General features: G+C 42.8%; 1 protein-coding gene across 5 annotated transcripts in view; it reads right to left on the bottom strand.

Moving 5' to 3' along the window:
• LOC118401428 (xyloside xylosyltransferase 1-like) overlaps positions 1–24,674 on the bottom strand; it is a 54,400-nt gene that overhangs the window by 9,838 nt on the left and 19,888 nt on the right. For 4 of the 5 annotated variants that reach the window (XM_035798917.2, XM_035798916.2, XM_035798918.2 and 1 more), the window contains one exon: positions 16,716–16,848. In XM_035798917.2, coding sequence (XP_035654810.1) covers positions 16,716–16,848 — 133 coding nt within the window. Of the gene's footprint in view, positions 1–6,172; positions 6,676–7,157; positions 7,221–16,715; positions 16,849–24,674 lie in introns of those variants that run through there. The other variant, XM_052475154.1, reaches the window with a different exon arrangement.

The following is a 24,674-nucleotide window of genomic DNA, read 5'->3' as shown; positions in this document are numbered from 1 at the left end:
CCAACACACACACATTACATACACCCACGCACACAACATGCGCACACATGCATGCTGACGCCACACACACATTCACAAGCATTTCACTGTTAGTCTACACCGGTTGTTTATGAAGCATGTGACAAATAACATTTGATTTGAGCAGAGAAGCTTTGCCGGACTTTCCTTGACTGCTGTGGAGAGAGGCTCAGGCAGTGTCAAAGAAAACCTTTAAAAACACTGCTTTTATCCACATGCCTCCAACTCCCAAAAACTCCCTTATCTACTTGGTGAACCGATCTCAGAGAGGGAAGGGAGTTGGGAGCCTTTGGCGCAGGAGAGAGCTCATCTCAAAGGCCTCCAGGTGGTAATTCCTGCTATTTGATGCCCCAGACGCAGATTTGCTTTGATCCTTGTAACCTCCACTCAGGAGTTTAGCTTGAAAGGCCACAACAAAGAGAAAACTTCAAAGAAACGCAGAGAACTAAAAGTCTAACCAATTGTTTCGTCTCTACTACCTGGTATGGTGAACTGACAGTTTGAGTTACAGTACTGCATCTCCATTCCTTGGGGTGTCTTCAAAGTGTAACAAGTTAATTTGTGAGCTCTACCAAAATTGAAATCACAGTAATACATTTACATAAACCTTTTAAATCAAAGGTAGCGTTACTGCTTTGATACTTAAGAGAAAGCCAGTAATGAAGTTGCAGGAAGGGGGTAGCCACCACTGTTGCCTGGTGACAGTTAATAGACAATGACCTTGTCAACAATGTCTGCTGCACAAAGTGGGCTTCACTATGAAATAACAAGGCGCTAATAGCGGAATACGAAACGTAAAACATCAGACCAACAGCCCCATCATATGAACAAAACAATCTATCTCAGATTAGACCTTTCTACTGCCATCAAATGTCAATCTGCCAATGGAGTTTGTCCCTTTGTTAAATGATTCTCAGAGTCATTTATCTTTGGGCATTGTGTGTCAACAAAACAAGGGAGAGTGAAAGGTGTTTTGGTGAAACTTTTCTGACCTTGTTTATGAGAAGAACATCTTGTTTATGAGAAGGCACTTGTTGTGCTTCAATCCAGATCTTGGGAGACCCTGAGGGGAACTTAACACTATGTCTTCTAGCCAAACAGGATGATGTGAATCACAAACACCAACGCACACTCCAATGCGTGCGTCCGCCCTATTCTGAATGCTAATTCATTAGCCGTGCCCCCGATACACAAACATGAGCTTCAATGGGAGGAATAGAGGCCTCGCCTCCTATTGCAAGTGTTTCCTCTCCCTGCAGCTCAGCAAAGTCTAGTGGGACTGAGAGCTTTCCTTTGACACTGTAGATTGTTTTATTGCCCCTTTATAAATAGCAGCTATAAGCTCCAAACGTACTTGTTGACATAGCTCTGTTGTACTGTCCTCCTTCCCCGTCCCCCAGACTGTAGGAAAGGGGGCTTTAAAGGCCATCTATCTCCTTTAAGTCAAGTCAGGCGGCGTGCCACATATTCCGTCCCTCTGCGACCGGCTAGGGCAACATTGACACAGCCTTTCACTCCTCCATATGGCTGTTTTGACACCAGGACTTTTGTTGAATAGCAAGCCATCATACAGACAGAGGACAAACAGCACTAAGACTGCAGTGAAGGAGAACCCTGGCCTATACCTACTGCTGAGTTAGGGCCAGGGAGAGCTAGAGCCAGGTTGAGGAGTGAGCTACAATGGAGGAGGTATGTAGTTAGGGTGGGATGAAATTCCATATTGGTGGCATACTTGAATGTCCACAGGGTACGTGCATAAACACACTCACACAGCAGCAAGCATGCACACGCACACACTTCTGTCCACTAAAGTAAATCCAATCCTCCGAGGATATGGCTGGGAAATTGCAGTGTGAAAAATTGCTAATTTCTAAGTCCTCATCATGTCTAAGGTCGTTAACATCACAGTGACATAGCCAAAAGTAGAGTAAACATGTTCCTTTCTAGGAATTGAACAAATCTGCTCAGGCACATCCAATTATATGAATCGAGCGAAATGTGCAGGAAACTGTGTCACAAAAAAGTTTTAGATAACAGAGCCCAGAAGGAACTGTTTAAAAGGGGACGGCGTGGTTAATGTGCCAGGACACGTGTTAACAATTACTAGTGTACCAGAATATTTCACCTCTCACTTCTCCTGCATGTCAAATATCTCTGCTGTTTTCAGCCCGAAGTCTAAAAGCAACAGAGAAACCAGGATTCAGTTTCGCAACATTAGATAAACATGAACTCGATGCATGTAGATCATGGGGTATAAGCAACGGATATGCAACCCAAACGCATGAGGCCAAAAGGGATGTGGCTAGATGGAATACAGCAGGGATCCTCAACTGGATGTCGAATTTGGCCCGCAGATGATTTTGTTTGGCACCTGAAGGACTCTCAGACCATGAGAAACAAGATTCTCTGGTCTGATGAAACCAAGATTGAACTCTTTGGCCTGAATGCCAAGCGTCACATCTGGAAGAAACTTGGCACCATCCTTACGTTGAAGCATGGTGGTGGCAGCATTGGGCTGTGGGGATGTTTTTCAGCAGCAGAGAATAGGAGACTAGTCAGCATAGAGGGAAAGATGAACGGAGCAAAGTAAAGAGATCCTTGATGAAAACCTGCTCCAGAGCGCTCAGGACCTCAGACTGGGGACGAAGGTTCACCTTCCTAACAGGACAACGACCTAAGCATGCAGCCAAGACAACGCAGGAGTGGCTTCGGGACAAGTTTCTGAATGTCCTTGAGTGGCCCAGCCAGAGCCCAGATTTGAACCTGTTTGAACATCTCTGGAGAGATCTGAACATAGCTGTGCAGCGACGCTTCCCATCCAACCTGACAGAGCTGGAGGGGATCTTCAGAGAATAATTGGAGAAACTCACCAAATACAGGTGTGCCAAACTTTTATGGCCATACCCAAGAAGACTCGAGGCTGTAATATTTCAGTCCCCCCAAAAAAAAAACAGAAATACCAAGAAAGTATTTATACCCCTTGACTTATTCCACATTTTGTTGTGTTACAGCCTGAATTGACAATCTAATAATAATAATAATAATAATAATATATGCCATTTAGCAGACGCTTTTATCCAAAGCGACTTACAGTCATGTGTGCATACATTCTACGTATGGGTGGTCCCGGGGATCGAACCCACTACCCTGGCGTTACAAGCGCCATGCTCTACCAACTGAGCTACACAAAATACCCATAATGACAAAGTAAAAACATGTTTTTAGACTTTTTGTAAATATATTGAAAGTCAAATACATACATATCTCAAGAAAGATTATGTGAACCCTTTGGAATTACCTGGATTTCTGCATAAATTGGTCATTAATTGGTGTTAATGGTGCCGGAGGAGATGGCCGCCGTTTTACGGTCTCCTAACCAATTGTGCTATTAAGTTTTTTTTGTGATATTTGTAAATTATTTTGTACATAATGTTTCTGTAACCGTATCTTTACGGAAGAAAAGAGCTTCTGGATATCAGGACAATGATCACTCACCTCGGATTAGACAAAGATTTCTTCAACAACAACAACAACCAGCAGGACTCAAACGATATTCTCCAAACACCCCACAGGGCAGACATCCCAATTATTCGCAAAAGGAAGTGACGCAGAGGACGAAGAGGCGGATGCCTCGTCCGGACCCGCAGAAGACAACTAGGAAAGCTGCCATTACCGTCAATATTACTCGCCAACGTGCAATCATTGGACAATAAACTAGACGAGGTAAGATCACAAATATCCTACAAAAACTGTAATATCCTATGCTTCACGGAATTGTGGCTGAATGACGAGGAAATAAGCAAACAGGAAACCACTCACCCAGAGGCCACGCTCCTAGTGGCCAGAGACTTTAATGAAGGGAAACTTAAATCAGTTCTACCAAATCTCTATCAACATGTTAAATGTGCAACCAGAGGGAAAAACAATCTAGATCACCTGTACTCCACACACAGAGACGTGTACAAGGGCTAAGATTGAATCATACTACACCGGCTCCGATGCTCGTCGGATGTGGCAGGGCTTGCAAACTATTACAGACTACAAAGGGAAGCACAGCCACGAGCTGCCCAGTGACACGAGCCTACCAGACGAGCTAAATAACTCCTATGCTCGCTTTGAGGCAAGCAACACTGAGGCATGCATGAGCGCATCAGCTGTTCCGGACGACAGTGTGATCACGCTCTCTGTAGCCGACGTGAGTACACAAGGCTGCGGGGCCAGACGGATTACCAGGACATGTGCTCCAGGCATGTGCTGACCAACTGGCAGGTGTCTTCACTGACATTTTCAACATGTCCATGATTGAGTCTGTAATACCAACATGCTTCAAGCAGACCACCATAGTCTCTGTGCCCAAGAACACAAAGGCAACCTGCCTAAATGACTACAGACCCGTAACACTCACGTTCGTAGCCATGAAGTGCTTTGAAAGGGTGGTAATGGCTCACATCAACACCATTATCCCAGAAACCCTAGACCAACTCCAATTTTCATACCGCCTAAACAGATCCAAAGATGAGAAATAGGCAGTTTCATTTGGGTATGTTTTTCATCCAAAAATCAAAATACTGCCCCCTACACTCAACAGGTTAAACAGAAGCCAACGGAAGGAAACTGGGATAAACATACCAGAATTTTTCCAATAGAAACTCTCGTTTGCAACTGTTGGACTAATGATTACACCCTATATCAGCTAGATGCAGGCAAGATTATGCAGGCAAGATCGTGCAAGGTGGTATTGTCAGTCACCTTGATTACTCAAATTTCTCTCGACCTGTGGACCTACGTTGTAAACATTAGGTTGTACCAACCTCACGATGGGTATAGGGAAAATTAGATTATTATGTAGTAGCCTGAACCTATCAATGTTACATTGAGCTGGATAAATGGAATATGAATGACAGTCATCCAATATGCTGTAATAGAAATATGGCCATCATTTATCTTTATCATCCTCCCTCATCATGAACGGCACCGACCGTCACTACTTTCTGGGTAAGTCTCTAAGAGCTTTGGACACCTGGATTGTACAATAGTTGCACATTATTCTTGTTAAAATTCTTCAAGCTCTGTCAAATTGGTTGTTGACCAATGCTAGATAGCCATTTTCAATGCTTGCCATAGATTTTCCAGCCGATTTAAGTCAAAACTGTAACTACGCCACTCAGGAACATTGAAAATCATCTTGGTAAGCAACTCCAGTGTACAAACATTAGGAACAATCCAGGAGAAAAGTTTGATCCCTTATTGGTATCACCTGTTAAATCCACTTAAAATCAGTGTAGATGAAGGGGAGGAGACAGGTTAAAAGAAGGATTTTTAAGCCTTGAAACAATTGAGGCATTGATTGTGTATGTGTGTCATTCAGAGGTTGAATGGGCAAGACAAAATATTTAAGTGCCTTTGAACGGGGTATGGTAGTAAGTGCCAGGCACACCGGTTTCTGTTAAGAACTGTATTGCTGCTGAGTTTTTCACGCTCAACAGTTTCTCGTGTGTATCAAAAATTGGTGCCAGGAGAGCCAGTAGGAGGCAATCTATCCTCTGGTCTAAAAATACACAGCACCAGAAAATGTTTGGACACACCTACTCATTGAAGGGTTTTTCTTTGTTTAGACTATTTTCTACATTGTAGAATAACAACAAAGGCATCAAAACTATGAAATAACACATATGGAATCATGCAGTAACCAAAGAAGTGTTGGCTGCTTTTCCTTCACTCTGCGGTCCAACTCATCCAAAACCATCTAAATTGGGTTGAGATCAGGTGATTCTGGAGGCCAGATCATTTGATGTAGCACTCCATCACTCTCCTTGGTCAAATAGCCCTTACACAGCCTGGAGGTGTGTTTTCGGTCATTGTCCTGTGAAAAACAAATGATAGTCCCACTAAGCGCAAACCAGATAGGATGGCGTAGAGCTGCAGAATGCTGTGGTAGCCATGCTGGTTAAAACCTCTTATGGCTGCATCCCTTGTTCTGAAGACATACCCTAATCTAACAGCCTGTAGCTCAGCCCCAAAGGCAAGGATATGCATATTCTTGGTATCATTTGAATGGAAACATTCTGAAGATTGTGGAAATGTTAATTGAATGTAGGAGAATATAACACAGCAGATCTGGTGGAAGAAAAGAGAAAGAAAGAGCATACGTTTTCTGTTTTTATTGCTGTAGCCTCATCTTTCACATGTACTAGAATAGCCACACAGTCAGATAGGATGCTGGAGATAATTTTGATGGATGGAACACAAGAGGGCAACTGTAGGTGTGCAAAGTTTCAGACTGATAACTTCAGGAATGGGTGAGCTACATGACATTTAGCATGAAGTCACCCAGGTGTCCCACACAAGTTGCCCAAATGTACCCAAGTGGCCGAATTGGTGAAATTACCTATAACTATATACAACAGTGCAAATAACTATATACAACATATCAAAAAGCAATTCTAACACACACAAAAAAAAAATATTAGAAAAAAAATATTAAAAAAAAACAGTACACACAACGACGCCTCCATGCTGTGCCCTTTTGGCCCTGAGGCACAGTCATGCCTGCAGTAATGAACTGTGGCATATGAACACCACTGGAGGCAGGAGTAGAGGGGGCAGAGGTAGAGCGGGCAGCTTGGCACCGGTGGCTCCCAGTCGGAGTCGCTATCACTGTGAAAGAAAACATTTTAAAAAATCTTTGTATTGTATGAGCCTTTTATCATCACATAAAATAAACATATATGTATTGTATAGAGCAGAGGGAACAGTCACTAAGGTGAAGTGCTGTTCCATTCAACTCCGGCCATTGTTGTGGGCCTGCCCTCCGCTGAACTGCACCCACTGGCTATTTCATATGGAAATGGAGAGGAGTAGCAGGCGCAGTAGCCATGTGTGTGTTTGCAGTTCTACTCCATTCCATTTGAATAAAAAAATTTAAAATATATATATCTGACATGGAATACACACACACATACATATATACACACACACCCAAACCAACCAACACACACACACACATTTCATTGCAATATATATGTATATATATAAAAATATACTGTGTATATATATATATATACTTTTTTTTTTGTGCAAAAAAAAAAGAAAGAAAAACAAAATATATATATATTTCATAAAACGGCATTAGCACTTACCCGTCCAGAAGTACGTCCTGTCCTTGCAGAAACAGCTCCCCAGCTTCTGTTTGAATCATAACACTCAAAGAAAACAAAAAATCTGTCTCACTTTCACTTTAGACTTTGACTTTGCTTTTCCTGATTTATTTGTCATGATGTTTTCAATGAAATCGTTGAAAATACAACTTTCCAAAATACTGCTGCACGTAACAAGCCTCACAGCAACTCCTCTGACCGTCAAGGCGAGAATGGAGTTCGTTACGCATGCGATATCAAACAAGGAATGGTGCTCCAACCCAAAACCATTACATACTGGCATTTACCTCAGCTCATTGGCTATCTACCCAGCTAAATTTCAAGAAGATCAGTGGTTATTGGGCGGAAATACAGTCAATCAGCGAAGCTTCGCTAAAATTATTGGTGCGCAAGGTAGTCATTGCTCGTTGTCTTCAAATCAGTTCATTTCGGTCAATACTCCCCGCAAAAAAAACAATGACGTTTGGCTGTGTTGCAAACATCCAGAGGAATGCACTGAAACCAACCATGACTAGATAAACAATTGTTTACCGTATATAATTACGTTGAATGCTCCGTAAAAAAAATATAGAGATGGAATTCACGGCACAAACGGGTTACAAAATGTTTTGATTTAGGCAATAAAAATGGATTTTTTCAAAGAAAACGGCACTTCATTTGATCACTGGGACCCTCAGGAAGAGAAGTAAGAGCAGGATCAGAATGTAAGCCATAATTTCACCTTCAGATGTGTATGTGTAAAAACTGTCATGGCGGAAAATGATTTTGTTGTTGATTGCTCTTCTCAAAGAAAAGCATGGTATTTGTTCTCTGTAATAGCTATTTTAAGTGTGCCTTGAATTCTAAATACATCACAGACAGTGTCACCAGCAAAGCACCCCACACCATCACACCTCCTCCTCCATGCTTCACGGTGGGAACGATACATGCAGAGATCATCCATTCACCTTCTCTGTGTCTCAGAAAGACACGGCGGTTGAAACCAAAAATCTCAAATTTGGACTCATCAGACCAAAGGACAGATTTCCACTGGTCTAATGTCCATGGTTTGTGTATCTTAATATAATAATAATAATAATAATATTTCTGAGGCTGGTAGCTCTAATTAACTTATCCCATGCAGCAGAAGTAACTCTGGGTCTTCCTTTCCTGTGGCGGTACTCATTAGAACCGGTTTCATCATAGCGCTTGATGGTTTTTGCGACTGCACACACTTTCAAAGTTCTTGAATGACAGACCTTCATGTCTTAAAGTAATGATGGACTGTCGTTTCTCTTTGCTTATTTGAGCTGTTCTTGCCATAATATGGACTTGGTATTTTACCAAATAGGGCTATCCTCTTTATACCACCCCTACCTTGTCACACCACAACTGATTGCCTCAAACACATTAAGCAGGAAATAAATAATTCAAATGAACTTTTAACAAGGCACACCTGTTAATTAAAATGCATTTCAGGTGACTACCTCATGAAGCTGGTTGAGAGAATGCCAAGAGTGTGCAAAGCTGTCATCAAGGCAAAGGGTGGCTACTAAAAAATAAAATAGTTGGTTACAGTTGGTTACTGTCACGCCCTGACCTTAGAGAAACATTTTATTTCTCTATTTGGTTAGGTCAAGGTGTGATGTGGGGTGGGCATTCTATGTATTGTTTTCTATGTTTCTTTATTTCTGTTTTGGCTTTGTATGGTTGTCAATCAGGGACAGCTGTCTATCGTTGTCTCTGATTGGGAATCATACTTAGGTAGCCCTTTTTCCCTCCTTTCAGTGTGGGTAGTTGTCTTTGTTAGGAGTACTATAACCTTTATAAGTGTCACGTCGTTTTTGTTATTTCTTGTTTTGTTGGTGACATTTTAACAAATAAAGAAAATGTACGCTCACCATGCTGCACCTTGGTCTCATTCCGACGACGGCAGTGACAGGTTACTACATGATTCCATGTGTTATTTCATAGTTTTGATGTCTTCACTATTACTCTACAATGAAGAAAATAGTACACCTTATTTTTTAAAAACTTGAACGAGTAGGTGTGTCCAAACTTTTTACTGGTACTGTATATCCCAATGCCCCAGGGCAGTGGTTGTGGACATTGTCCTGTGTAGGGTGCAGTCTTTCGGATGGAATGTTAAACGGGTGTCCTGACTCTCTGTGTCCATTAAAGCTCCCAATTGCACTTATCGTAAGAGTAGGGGTGTTAACAACGGTATCCTGGCTAAATTCTCAATCTGGCCCTCTTACCATCATGTCCACCTAATCATCCCAGCTGCCATTTGGCTCATTCATCCCCCCTCCATTCCCCTGTAACTATTCCCCAAGTCATTGATGTAAATGAGAATGTGTTCTTAGTCACCTGGTAAAATAAGGGTAAAAGGGTCTTTATTGATTAATTGTCTGGCTTCTTTGCCTTTGAGACTGGCCAACTTGTCCCTCAAGTACTCTACTTGGTACATGAGTAGGTCATGATTAAGAACAGTCCGCTCAGTGACATCTGTGATCCTTCTATGAACTCCGTTTCATCACCAGACCTAGCCTATTTCATTCTACAGAACCTCTCAATCTGGCCTCAAAGTGCTCCTCAACCCGCCTACCAGAAGTGCCAAGTCACGGCGCTCTCATCTGCGGTTTCTTTGTGAGCTCACAGTAAGCTGCCAGGCTGTGGTGTGGAGCCTCCCGAAGAGAACATCAGGAACGATCTGTACCACTCCTCAACCAAATCTGCCTTCCACATTGTTCAGAGCCGGGAACAACCTGATTTTACACAGCAGATTAAACACTGAATCGGATATGGGGAATAATATTCCCGCTGTTCCCTGCATTGCAGAGATGTTTTGGAGATTGTGCAGGTATAGCGAAAAGTGTTTTAATAAAGATAAAGAAATGGGGATTTAAAGAGTTCATACTTGGTAGGTGAAAACTCCCGCACCTCTACCAAAACATTCAAACTATATTCCAAAACCAATGATCCTTTGACGACGTGAAGTAAAAAAACAAGACCCCCTTCAGAAAGAAAAAAACACTACATTTGGATTTATTCAGAAAAAGGCCAAAGGGGCATGTAATAAGAGAGTCAACTACTTGGTAGGTGAAAACTTCAGCCTATACCTCATGTGACACGTTCACATTAAATTATGTACCAACCCACTCATAAGGAAATGATACCTTGGCACAGAAACAACCCCTCAACCAAACAGCCTACATATTATGAGTCTATGCCCTTAAAACACATAGGCCTGTGTGTCATCTCTGACACACAAGTATAATTACAGGCAGGTATGTCTTATTTCTCAGACTGAGACAGCCCGTTGACTGTGCAGTGAGGAAAACAGATTTTTAAGACTCTAATCAGATAATAATGATTATTTCACTCATATGATGACTAAGGAAGATAAGTGGGTGCTGTGTAGAGTCATATTCTATGTGTCAAGAACATTTTTAGGAAATGAGACATGAGATAAATGGCCAATAATTGGGCTCAATCAGTATTACTTTCTAACAGGCTTTTACTAGGACGTTTTACTGAAGATGTCCACTGTCAGACCAAGTGGCCTATGGGAGTAAACCAGATCTTGCTGCAACCAGAAAGTAATACAGGTGGGTGTATAGTTATTGTCACTCTTTGGTACACAGTGGTCTGACATTTCTCTGTCTACGTCTGGCTGTACATGCAGGTGTTATGCAAGAGGGGCAGCTGGGTTTTAAAACATTAAGGATGCAGTTGTGGAAGAAAAAGGAAGAGCATCTTCACCTATAATAAACATTTAATTGAAAGGACGTGTTGTGAATGTGGCCGAGGATGGCTGTGCCCTCCTGCATAATGCTGCCTCCATTAGCAATAAAAAAAGACGAGGAGCAGAGCGCTTTCTCAGTCCTCTCCACTCAGCACGGAGAGCACTCGAGGAGGAGAGTGGTTAACAAACACACACACACAAACCCACACACACTGCTTTTCATTCACAAAAGCCTTTGCACGTACAGACTATACAGACTAGACTATATTTATATTTTTGCATTATCATGTGAAGTGTACAACAACTTGAAACTTAAACTATGAATGACACTAACATTAATATTCCCACTGTAGACCTATCTGTAATACTGAAAAAACATTCCACAATCACATCATTAATGTTTGCTGCCTACTACAGTTACTGAGTATTTAAGAGCTGCATTTAAGTTGACATTTAAAACGGTTAAGGTAAGAGTTAGGTAAGTGTAAAGGTAGGGGTTAAAGTTAAGGGAAAGGAAAGGAAAGAGGAAGGGGGATACCTAGTCAGTTGTACAACAATTCCTTCAACTGAAATGTGTCTTTCCACATTTAGGTTAGGGTAGGGACGTCCCAAGGATTCCGGATAGCACTAACCTTTATTTCCCACAATTTTAACTGACTTGTTTTACGGACTGATTCTACTTCAGCCTGTTGAGCTATGATGCCCCCCTACATTGGACAAACAGACTGGCAGGGTAAGTTATCCCTTCATCAATGGTGAGAGCACGTACAGGGTCTTGACGTGGGTCCTCTGGGGGATTAAGTTAAACTCCAGAGGCCGGTGGGACTGGTAAGTGACGTGAACACTTGTCTGTGTGTGTACATCCAGGCATGGAGCAGTTCCTGGTTCGAGGCCCAGCGAGGTGCTACGGTGGGGGCAGAGATGAGAATCTGTTGGAGAAACTGGAGCCCTGCGCGACCTGGGCAGAAAGCTAAGGTTGCGACTGTAATCGCGTCGTCTGAAAAATAAACCCTCTGCTCTGGCCAGTGCAGACAGCATCCCTATTGAAAAAAAATCACTGCATAGAGCCAGTGTTAGAACGATAAACTCTATGTTGACTCTGGTGTCACCAGAAGAGAGGACCAGTGAGCCAAGCACAGGATAGACAAGGCTGGTGTCTTCACTTCAGAGGGGTACAGACAAGGGGACACATACATGAGACAACAGACAAGTGACAAAAAAAATACACTACAAATGTTTCCTGTAGGCTGGATTGTGGTGTTGTTGTGCTGATTGTATTGTATGTTTTTAAAATGTTGTATTGATTGCTGCTGCCTTCTTGGCCAGGTCTCCCTTGCAAAAAAAAGACTTTCAATGGGATTTTCCTGGTTAAATAAAGGTTAAATAAAATCTCCCCATCCTTCAACAAGCGACTGCTTGAGTACACGGAGTGGCCAGATACAGTATGAACTGCCATACGCTGCCTATACCAGCTGTGTTGACATCACTAGAGATTCGCAAAATGCTTTTCGTTTGCTAAGGACTTCAGTTGCTCAGGAGGGAAAAGTGCTCTGTAGTGTAAAATAGTACTATTAGCCAGCCAATTTACATTTATGTAAATGTGCGGGTCATGAGTTTCTGCTAAGAGTAAAATATTGAGCAGTGAAAATAGAACATTCATCTTGTCTACACAACCTTCTGGAGAGTGAATATTGAGAAAAAACTTTTCCTGAAAGCACACGCAAGATTGATGATATGCAAGTCCCAACTAAATTGGATTCTTTCCCAGGCTTTTTATTTCTTTCACAAAAGGTGTCTTGTTAAACTTTTTTTCAAAGTCTTGCAGAGATGAATTTGCTTCTGATGTGGAGAAGAGCGGGATAACAAAAGACTGTCAATGAAGTCCTTTTCCTCTCTAGACTGAGACTACCCCCTCTGACACTTGGGCCTGGGTAGGAATAAGAGCAGAGTGATGCAGTGTACTTATACTTCACATTAACTGCATAGAAAGTTCTAAGAAAACTCCTGGAAGAGGCAGAGGGGAGTGAGAGGGGTTAGTTAGCAAAACATTGCCTAAGAATACAATGCTAGAGCTGAAGACACTCAAGTTCACTCCATCTTCGTTTCATGCACACTCGCTCACACACAGTCATTGATGTACACTCCCTCCCTCTAAAATCTACAAGACTTCCAGACTTGTTTGTTTACAGTAGTAAGCATCCCTTAACTGTGAGCATGGCCCAGTCTCTCGCACACGCGCACACACACACACACACACACACACACACACACACACACACTGTCCTGTTTTGATGCAGGACCCGGGTGGAAAACAATGCTGCAGTCTAAACGGGCCAGTGGTACTTGTGTTGGTGGCTGTGAATGGGATGTTACAATCAGGCCAGGAACAAAGGCTTGGAATGAAGGAGCCCAGAGCCCAGGCTCACTCCCACACAGCTCTGGAGCAGGTCCAACAACATACCACCTTTATCTACCGGACCACTGATCAGATTTGCAGTGAAGTAAAATATTAAATCATTTTATGTAAATAGCAGGAACACCTATGATAAATCTCTTTATACAACCATATTGCATCATCTCTTATGGAGCACAGCCAACGCATACACGTGGCTATGTTTACTTCAAATGCCCAAAGAATTGAGGCTGTTCTGAGGGCAAGGGGGGTGCAACTCAATATTAGGAAGGTGTTCCTCAAAATGCACACTACTGTGCTCCGAGCATGCAAATTGGAGCTCGGGAGGCTCGGAATATGAGTCCAAATCAAAGTATGCGAAATGGAGTATGTAGGCCACTGTTGGAATGCATACTTTGTTTGTACATACTTTGAAGCATGCATCGATGCAAGCGTCAACAGAACGTATGCAAAGAAATATGGCTCAACCACGTAAAACAATTACGCACATTTTCATGAAATCAATGGTAGCCATTATTTGAGCTGAAGCGAGAGAAAATACACTCAGACTTCAGAATGAAATGTTGCCTATTCACATATCACATGTTGCCAGACTACAATATTTTAGCTTGATATGTTAATATATGCATACTGTGTTCATTTTGGCATGGTTACCTGCCTACAATATCCACTGAAGGTCGCACGCCCATAGTAAATCAATAGAGCTAACTGGCTAGCTACTACTATTCCCTAGTGAGCTAGCTAGCTAGCTAACAATTATTTGTGGCTAACTACCCACGAAGAATTGACATCTACCTTGGATAACATTGGTTTTAGGTCATTTTTTCCTGTTATACTATCTGGTTAGCGACATTAATACGATTCACATATAGCTAGCTGATAGTTATGAAATAAAAATGTTTGCTTTGTGTATATCTTGTTTCGTCTCCATTGTTGCCATTGTCCTGGCTGGAAGAAGGTTCAGTGAATGGGGAGATGCGGTGGAGGTCATACAGTAGAGGGAGTGGGAGTGCTTCTCAAATGTAATGTTTTATGCGTTCTTCACACTCTCGTCCTCACAAGAACGTACTGAAGAGAATGTCCTCAGAGAATGCACTTGGAGCATGAGAGTGTGGAGCACGGCAATATGCATAGAGAAACACCCTCAGTGTACACTATACACTGCATTAGGTACTGGTGAGTCTCTCCCTGCTCTGTATTATACTTTTGTGTGTGGGTTCCAGGGCCATTGACACACACTGCCTCCCTCCCTCCAGCCCAAGATACAGGGGGAGAAGGGAGGATGTTCAGAGTGGAATCACACATTAAATAATCTTATTGGATGAAATTCACAGCACTGTGTTCTGGGAGCCTACTTCTCCTTAGGCAGCATCGATCAATGTTTTTATCAGTTTGTCTCAGACATTTCAACACTACTTTCTTTAAAAATATATTTTTGTAATTTAGCAGACGCTCTTATCCAGAGCGACTGACAGGAGCAATTAGGGTTAAGTGCCTTGCTCAAGGGCACATTGACAGAACCTGTCAGTTACTGGCCCAACACTCTTAAATCGCTAGGCTTCCTGCCCCCAATGATTTTCTAACACCTTACTTCACTCACATAATAACGGTAAATGGGGCATTCTATAGAGAACACTCACTGACTCAACATACACTGACTAAAGGATGTTTACGGCTATTTACGGGATGTGCCGGTATGCACATTTCTGAAGTGTGATACATCTGTTTTGGTAGGGGGTAAAACAATTGGCTAAGTGCTGTGTATTCCCTCTCCAGCTACAGCTTCTGGAAAGAAGGGAAGTAGGGAGGGAGGGATAGAAGAGATGGAGGGATAGAAGAGATGGAAGAAAGGAGAGCGAGGGAAGGAGAGGGGTAGAAAACAAACCATGAGCTCAGACTATTAGCCGTCTCTAGTACCACCTAGGGGAGATGGTGTCTATGGCATGTTTAAGTTGTTGCCGGCTGGTTTACACAGTGTGAACGAACAGTTAACAGATTTACTCAAGTCAAAGGAGACTAAGCAATATGAGGCGAGTCTGAATCAGTTGTTATGAGACAGATGTATTCTGGCTACATCAGAGTAGTTGAAACCTATTTAGAAAAGCGTTGTGAAACTACCCCAGAGCGTGTTGATGATGACAACATTTGTGTAACTATAAATTATAAATACATTTTCTGTTTGATCAAAACATTGTCTCTCTGTTTGCCTCCTAAGTATTACAGAGGAGTCTGTTTATCTTAGCGCAACTGTTCAAATAGTTGCAAACAGAGCTACTTACTGTGGGATTAAGGTGAGAAGATAAATATGATACGGAAAAGTAATTTAGCAGTGGATGTGGACACACACACACACACACACACACACACACACACACACACACACACACACACACACACACACACACACACACACACACACACACACACACACACACACACACACACACACACACACACACACACTGGATTCTTCCGAGAACCATAGGCTCTTGTGGTTTTGCCAAAGATGTGGTTTGGCATCTTAAATCACAAGATGTGTTTTATACTAATTACCTCTGACTTCATATAAGCCATCTCTCCTCTACAAGGTCTACAGGGTTTCATGGAGCAAGCGTTTTGAGCCTGCAGGCAGGCTGATGTGATGAGCTTGGATAAGAGCAGAGGAAAGTGGAGGAGAGGCGTAGAGGATAGGGGAGGGGGAGAGGAGAACACAGCGACAGCCTGCTGGAATGGGAACTGTCCTCCAGTGAACAGAGGCAGCACTGATGAGCACAGGAGCACAGTGCTTCCTGTTGTTGCAGCCTAAAAAACACTGACCTTCAGAATGTCATATCATAAACACACGTGTATCGTGCACACACGTTTCCTTTTGCCGCTCACGCCCGTCCCCCTCCCCGACTCCCCCATCTCCAACCTCCTCTCCACACATCTGTCTCTCTCTCTCTCTCTCTCTCTCATCACTTCCCCTTTCCATATGGACAACCCTTGACAGCAGGGCTCTGAGCGAACTTCCTCTCTGCCAGCTCCTGTCACTGTCACTTTGATGGGAACGCACAGAAAGGGAGCACTCAGAACTCAAAAGAGGCCCTGTCAATTTCAGCTTTTAGAGTGCCTAACTTTCAACAGACTAGCATCGACTGACCACAAGAACATATCGTCAAGTTCTGCCTCTCTGCCACTCAAAGCAATGTACTTCAGCGGTTCAGGTCTGCTCTCATGTCTCAAATAGTACTGTGATGCTGTTTGTCACGGTTTAAGAATAGATTTTAGTGATGGTAAATGGTCTTAGTGTTTTGTGGCAGTGAAACAAATGGTTAAATAACACACTGTGATCCTTTCCAACCCCACGACTCCTCATGTTTAATGTGTGCATGCACGCACGTGTGTGTGTGTTGAATACCTGTATACCGGCTGCATCTCTCGGGCGATGCCGATCACAGCTCCAGGAGGGAATCGATCAAACTCCAAAAACAGCTCCCTGATGTTGCTCCTGTACTTCAGATCCAGGTCCAGCTGTACAATGCGCTGCAGATCTGAAACGGAGTTAAAAACATAACTCAGAAATGAACACTTCTTGATAGCACCTGTTGAGTAGCAGATTATTTTGGCTATACATCATATCGGCTAAGAATATCAGCTATTAGTGCTGAGAGATCAGTGCTTTTTCAAGTCTGTTCCGTTTTGGTTCAATTATGCAAAAATAATTACGGTTTCCGAATTTAAAAAACTATCATTTATTTAATTAAATACACTATGCATTGTGTGTTGAATGCTGTAACATAGAATAAAAAAATAAAAGTCCCATGATGGTAGTGACTGCCCATTACTGCCTATCACTTATTAGCAAGAATTTATTTACATTACTTTAATAAAATATTTCAGGTGTATATTACATTTGATTAATTTGATGACTTTATTATTTCATTCCAAGTCATCATCTATATGGAGCTGCTGCCTATGCTGTCTGACAAAATCACTATTTTAGTAGTTTTTCAAAGTAAATAAGGCATTTTATGACAGCTGAATACCAACTATCAATCACTCAGATCCTGTATTTTTTTAGTTCGAGATACCTCACGAAGCAACTGCTCTCTGTCCCTCTCGATCACGCATTCTTCAGTCTCTTTTTGTCACTTTCTTGGACTACTGCGGATTGGGTTTTTGAGCCATCTGTGTACGTGGTCTAGATCATTTTCTTGTACTTTCAAATGACTATTTTACTATTCCACTCATTAACTGTATTATAAAATATATGAAACTGTGAGTAACATCTGTAGTTCGAGATGCCAAGACCCAAGGCACGGTTTTCAGATTGACACCGATTGATACTGCTCTGTTGGTAAACTGAGATAAACACAGTATTGTGTCCATTGCACCTTAAGTATACCCTAACCTTTCACTGCCATGCCAACCAGCAAAACCCAGGAAGGTGTAACAATGAACAGATGAGTCTCTCCTGGTAACTGGGGTGACTACAGCTGCATTTACACAGGCAGCCCAATTCTGATCATTTCCACAATAATTGGCAAAAGAGCTGATCTGATTAGTCAAAAGACCAATTATAAAAAAAAAAGATCTGATTGGGCTGCCTGTGTAAACACAGCCTAAGTGTCTATAGAGTGTTAAAAGTACAAGTAATCGCTGCCTAAGAAAAGCAAGACAAACCATGCGATTTCAGTTAACAAGAAACAGTTTTCCAGCTTCTTGATATCAGACAGTGGCATGCACAAACGTGTCTCTGTCCCAATCTCAGAGTTGAGGTCACAATGGAGCTCGGGGCCCCTGGCCTGAAGAGGCCAGACTGCACAGACAATGGGCCTGCATATGGAAAAGGGAAAACAAGTGGCATAAACTAAGCCTGTTGAAACCAGAACAATGCTGGGCTAGAGCGGGGTCTCCACAGAGGCTTTGGCAAGAGAGATATTTTAGGGCCGGTCCAAACAAGCAGCGGAAACTAAACTCAGCAGAGATGGTCAGCCGTTTTCTCCCCTGCTCTTTAAAGGGGCAATCTGCAGTTGCTAAATACATGTGTGGACTTAAATCAATGATATGTATCCATTGATTCTTGAGGAATATAACTTAGAAATGCCTCATGAGCATACTGTCAACTGTTGTACCCCATCAGAACCCAAAATAAGCTTGTTTTATTCCCATGTTTATAAACAAAGAAAATGTAAACACACACTGTATAGCCTCAAAACACGGTTAAAACTATCATTTTGATATCATGGATGTTCAGTCCTTGTATCTATAGCTCTATGAATTTGAGAGCTGTTACATTTCTCCAGCCCCACAGTTTTTTCGCTAAACAGTGGTGGGGAAAACCCTTAATTTTTTCAACTTCGGATTGACTCTTTAAACAAGGCAGTCCCCTTTACAATGCCTTCATGAGGTAGAGTTGTGGAGCGTCATCCCCCGACCGATGAACACTGACTTTGTTTGTTCTGAGGGGGCTTTAGACGGCCTGCTTTGGGACAGGGGAAAGCAGGAAGAGTCTTTGGCTGATACAACATTGGGCTGAGCTATGATATAACCACATAAAGCATAAAAAGACCACAGGGGCAAAGAGTCACATTTACTCACACTCTTCCATTGCCGCTTCGCTTAACCATCATTGACTGCTATTATGACACCATTTAATGCTGACAGGCAATGCAGAATCACCTTAAAAACAAACACGATATCAAATCAAATTCTCTATTAATACTGATGGAGGAATGCAGGGTGACATTTTACCATTCTGGAAGAGCTGGGGGCTCTCTGGCTGGTGCCTCGGGTAACGTTACAGTGCAGGATAACAGAGCGTTTGTGCTCGGCCAACTCGGATTCATTTCAGTCGGCCTCGTTTCCCCGGCGGGAGAGACCAATTTCCAGAACTGTAGGGGTCACAGCAGGGTTCACCGCCACGGCCCACCTCCGGCGCCCAGCCGAGCGTCTCCATGGACCAGGCCTCGGCGGGCCATGATGACTGCTTCGTTTAATCATGCCTTCATAGAACATTATGTCTGAGGAAAGTAGGCGGCATTAAAGGGGGGCTTGGGGTTTGGGAGGGAGGAGACTTGGTCTTCTACTAAAGCCTTTTCTTATTTGAAAGAAAATATAATTCAGGTGTGGTCACCTGATCTCGAGATCATGTAGGCCTATGCCTTATTTTGATCTTCTGTTTTATTTGTCTGATGTGACTAGATGTACATTGGTTTTGAACCAGTCCCTTTTATAACATAATCCACTATGACCAACAAAGCTACCAACAATTTGCCTCATTCCCCTCTCACTATGCTTCAGGCCAGCAATGTGATGTGCCATTTTCAATTACTCATATATTGGATAAAAAGAGAACGAGGCTTTATCCATCCCAGTTCTATCTATTTCTATACAGCGTCGTAGCTGCGGGCTGCATTGTCTGTCAGAGATAAAGAGGCAGTCAGCAGTAGAAACCATAACAGTGTCCTCCCTGCCCCTGTTCTGGTAAAAAGCTGAGGGATGGGGATGGAGAAATGTAACCACTCTCAAATGTATAGACTATGAATGCAAGGACTGACCGTCCATGATATTACAGTTATTGTTTTAATCATGTTTTGAGGCTATATATGTTGGTGTAAACAAGTGTAAAGTGTGCGCTGGGAGTCGGGAAGCAAGTTCAGGGAATACATTTAATGAACGAAACATAATACAAAACAAGAAACACAAACAATGCACAGACAAACTGAAACAGAAACAATGACGCCTGGCGAAGGAACCAAAGGGAGTGACATATATAGGGCAGGTAATCAGGGAAATGATGGAGTCCAGGTGAGTCTGACGACACACAGGTGTACGTAACGCTGGTGACAGGTGAGCGCCATAATGAGCAGTCTGGTGACCTAGAGGCCGTAGAGGGAGCACACGTGACAGCCCGAAGCAGCGAGTGCATTACACTGTTTCTGTCTTGTCTGTAGTGTCTCAACATCAAGATGACAAAAGCAGCAAAAGAGGACCTTACTTATTCTCGCATAACTGAACATGGGTCAACGTGGTTATGACTCATAACTTAAGGTCCAACTACCCGGCCTTATATGAGCAGTTAAAACATTGAGTATGGGCTATTTGCCTAGGTACGCCCATGGGTAGAAAACCCGTGGGCGCTGAAGGGGGGGTCAAGTCGATGACATCCCTTATGTTCTACCTATGGTTTAACAGCTGAATTACAGCACCATGCACATACTGTAGCTTTCTTCTACCACCCCCACCACACCAAAAGCATCACAAACCAAATGGCCATTAGTCTATTCTTATGTTGTTCAAAGAGATTTTGTTGGCATGTATAGTGGGAAATCTCTGGGGACAGACTGAAGGCAATCTGTTTAGGGAATACTACGTACTAACATGTTGTTGGTTTACGTTTCAAGACTTATATACTGTGTTCTATTCAAACCTAACCCAGCCACATCATAGACTATTTAAAGTGCTAGGGGACAGCTAAAGAAGACAGACAAAATGAAATAAAACATTTTGTTGTATATTCCAACAATTTTGTTGACTCAATGACCCGCACTCACTTCCTAAACACAATCTAGTGCTGATCAGTGATGTTTGTACGGCTGTTTTCTTTCTCTCTGAAAACAAAAGGACTCATCAGTGGGTCTAGATCAGTGTTAATGAGTGTTAAAGTGAACTACATGTAGTTCAACGAGTGATTTAACTACATTTTGCAGTAGGTTGGTGGTAGTTCAGTAGTTCATAACTTTTTTTTGCCATGTAGCGTGTTTAGCTAACCACTAGAAACCCTAATCAGTATATATACACAGTACCAGTCAAAATTTTAGACACACATACTCATTGCAGGGTTTTTCTTTATTTTTTACTATTTTCTATATTGTAGAATAACAGTGAAGACATAACTATGTAATAACACATATGGAATCATGTAGTAAAAAACAAAGTAGCCACCTTTTGCTTTGATGACAGCGTTGCACACTCTTGGCATTCTCTCAACCAGCTTTAAGACCTAGAATGCATTTCAATTAAAAGGTGTGCCTTGTTAAATTCATTTGTATTATTTATTTATTTGTTAATGAGTTTGAGCCAATCAGTTGTGTTGTGACAAGGTAGGGCTGGTATACAGAAGATAGCCCTATTTGGTAAAATACCAAATTCCATATTATGGCAAGAACAGCTCAAATAAGCAAAGAGAAACGACAGTCCATCATTACTTTAAGACATGAAGATCTGTCAATCCAGAAAATGTCAAGAACGTTGAAAGTTTCTTCAAGTGCAGTCGCAAAAACCATCCAAGCGCTATGATGAAACTGGCTCTGGTGAGGACCGCCACAGGAAAGGAAGACCCAGAGTTACCTCTGCTGCAGAGGATAAGTTCATTAGAGTTACCAGCCTCAGCTTAGTGGGACTAATATTTGTTTTTCAACAGGACAATGACCCAATACACCTCCAGGCTGTGTAAGGGCTATTTGACCAAGGAGAGTGATGGAGTGCTGCATCAGATGACCTCAACCGAATCATCCGACCTCAACCCAACTTGCACAATTGGTGGCTGACTAAATACTTTTTTGTCCCACTGTAAGTATTCAGACCCTTTGCTATGAGACTTGGTTGACAGTGCTGGTCAGAGCAAAAACCAAGCTATGAGGTCGAAGGAATTGTCCGTAGAACTCCAAGACAGGACTGTGTTGAGCTACAGATCTGGGGAGGGTACCAAAACATTTCTGCACCTTCCAACAGGACCACGATCCTAAGCACATAGTCAAGACATCACAGGAGTGGCTTTGGGACAAGTCTCTGAATGTTGTTGAGTGGCTCAGCCAGAGCCCGGACTTGAACCTGATCGAGTATCCCTGGAGAGACCTGAAAATATCTGCTCAGCGACGCTCCCCATTCAACCTGACAGAGCTTGAGAACAATGGGAGAAACTCCCCAAATACAGGTGTGCCAAGTTTGTAGTGTCAATACCCAAGAAGACACGAGGCTGCAATCGTTGGAAACGGTGTTTCAACAAAGTACTGAGTAAAGGGTCTGAATAAACGTAAAGAAAAATGTCTAAAAATAAGTTTTTGGTTTGTCATTATCAATTTTAGAATAAGGCTGTAACATAAAGTCAAGGGGTCCGAATACTTTTCAAATGCACAAACACACTGTAACAAATGAAAGCTAGGCTATTATTTATTTATCACTGTTGAGATATGATTACAATGACTTTCCAATCACCAATGCATTGACAGCCATCTGATGAACTCACTGTAACTGGGACAGAAAAATACATTGAAACACGCTGAAAACAACACAGAACTGTGTTGTTATTGCAGTTTATATGGAATAACAGTCTCACTGTGGAATAGTACAGACTAAAGTCCATTTTAAGAATATCTTCATACGAATAACTGTCTGTGATAACTGTCTGTGTTGTTTGTTGTAGTAGCCACGTGACATGACACAACAGACCTTCCATATCAGGCTGTTTTGACGTTGCCTAGACACATTCATATATTATACTACACTGCTCAAAAAAACGGGAACACTAAAAATAACACATCCTAGATCTGAATTAATTAAATATTCTTATTAAATACTTTTTTCTTTACATAGTTGAATGTGCTGACAACAAAATCAAACAAAAATTATCAATGGAAATCAAATTTATCAACCCATGGAGGTCTGGATTTGGAGTCACACTCAAAATTAAAGTGGAAAACCACACTACAGGCTGATCCAACTTTGATGTAATGTCCTTAAAACAAGTCAAAATGAGGCTCAGTAGTGTGTGTGGCCTCCACGTGCCTGTATGACCTCCCTACAACGCCTGGGCATGCTCCTGATGAGGTGGCGGATGGTCTCCTGAGGGATCTCCTCCCAGACCTGGACTAAAGCATCCGCAAACTCCTGGACAGTCTGTGGTGCAACGTGGCGTTGGTGGATGGAGCGAGACATGATGTCCCAGATGTGCTCAATTGGATTCAGGTCTGGGGAACGGGCGGGCCAGTCCATAGCATCAATGCCTTCCTCTTGCAGGAACTGGTGACACACTCCAGCCACATGAGGTCTAGCATTGTCTTGCATTAGGAGGAACCCAGGGCCAACCGCACAGGCATATGGTCTCACAAGGGGTCTGAGGATCTCATCTCGGTACCTAATGGCAGTCAGGCTACCTCTAGCGAGCACATGGAGGGCTGTGCGGCCCCCCCAAAGAAATGACTGACCCACCACCAAACCAGTCATGCTGGAGGATGTTGCAGGCAGCATAACTTTCTCCACTGCGTCTCCAGACTCTGCCACGTCTGTCACATGTGCTCAGTGTGAACCTGCTTTCATCTGTGAAGAGCACAGGGCGCCGGTGGCGAATTGGCCAATCTTGGTGTTCTCTGGCAAATGCCAAACATCCTGCACGGTGTTGGGCTGTAAGCACAACCCCCACCTGTGGACGTCGGGCCCTCATACCACCGTCATGGAGTCTGTTTCTGACCGTTTGAGCAGACACATGCGCATTTGTGGCCTGCTGGAGGTCATTTTGCAGGGCTCTGGCAGTGCTCCTCTTGCTCCTCCTTGCACAAAGGCGGAGGTAGCAGTGGGTTGTTGCCCTCCTACATGTCTCCTGATGTACTGGCCTGTCTCCTGGTAGCGCCTCCATGCTCTGGACACTACGCTGACAGACACAGCAAACCTTCTTGCCACAGCTCACATTGATGTGCCATCCTGGATGAGCTGCACTACCTGAGCCACTTGTGTCTGTCTCATGCTACCACTAGAGTGAAAGCACCGCCAGCATTCAAAAGTGACCAAAACATCAGCCAGGAAGCATAGGAACTGAGAAGTGGTCTGTGGTCACCACCTGCAGAACCACTCCTTTATTGGGGGTGTCTTGCTAATTGCCTATAATTTCCTCCTGTTGTCTATTCCATTTGCACAACATCATGTGAAATGTATTGTCAATCAGTGTTGCTTCCTAAGTGGACTGTTTAATTTCACAGAAGTGTGATTGACTTGGAGTTACATTGTGTTGTTTAAGTGTTCCCTTTATTTTTTTGAGCAGTGTATATTGACAAATGTCTGTCTAGCTCTATTCATGACCAATGGTATCATTCACACAGCTGTCCAACACAGCTCAGTACAGATCAGTATAGCCCAACCTATTTCCCAGGTCTCTCAGCCTGTATTGATGGATCTGTTGGGAAGGGTTCAATGGCTGGAACAAGCTCCCCAGGGGAGAGCATAGGAAATAATGCGAGCAGACAGGCCCCCTCCCAGCGTCCGTGGAAAGGCCTGGTGACTGCGTTGTGATTCCTTGAAGTTCTCAAGCGACGACTCTTTCATCCCCGCTTATAGAAAAACGTGAAGTCCTTTCAGAGCAGCCCATGGAGAATGAGACTTT

The sequence above is a fragment of the Oncorhynchus keta genome, chromosome 22 (genome assembly GCF_023373465.1).
Source record: "Oncorhynchus keta strain PuntledgeMale-10-30-2019 chromosome 22, Oket_V2, whole genome shotgun sequence".
Lineage (NCBI taxonomy): Eukaryota > Metazoa > Chordata > Actinopteri > Salmoniformes > Salmonidae > Oncorhynchus > Oncorhynchus keta.
Note: the sequence above shows the minus strand (reverse complement) of the source record. Positions and strands in the feature narration are given on the sequence as shown.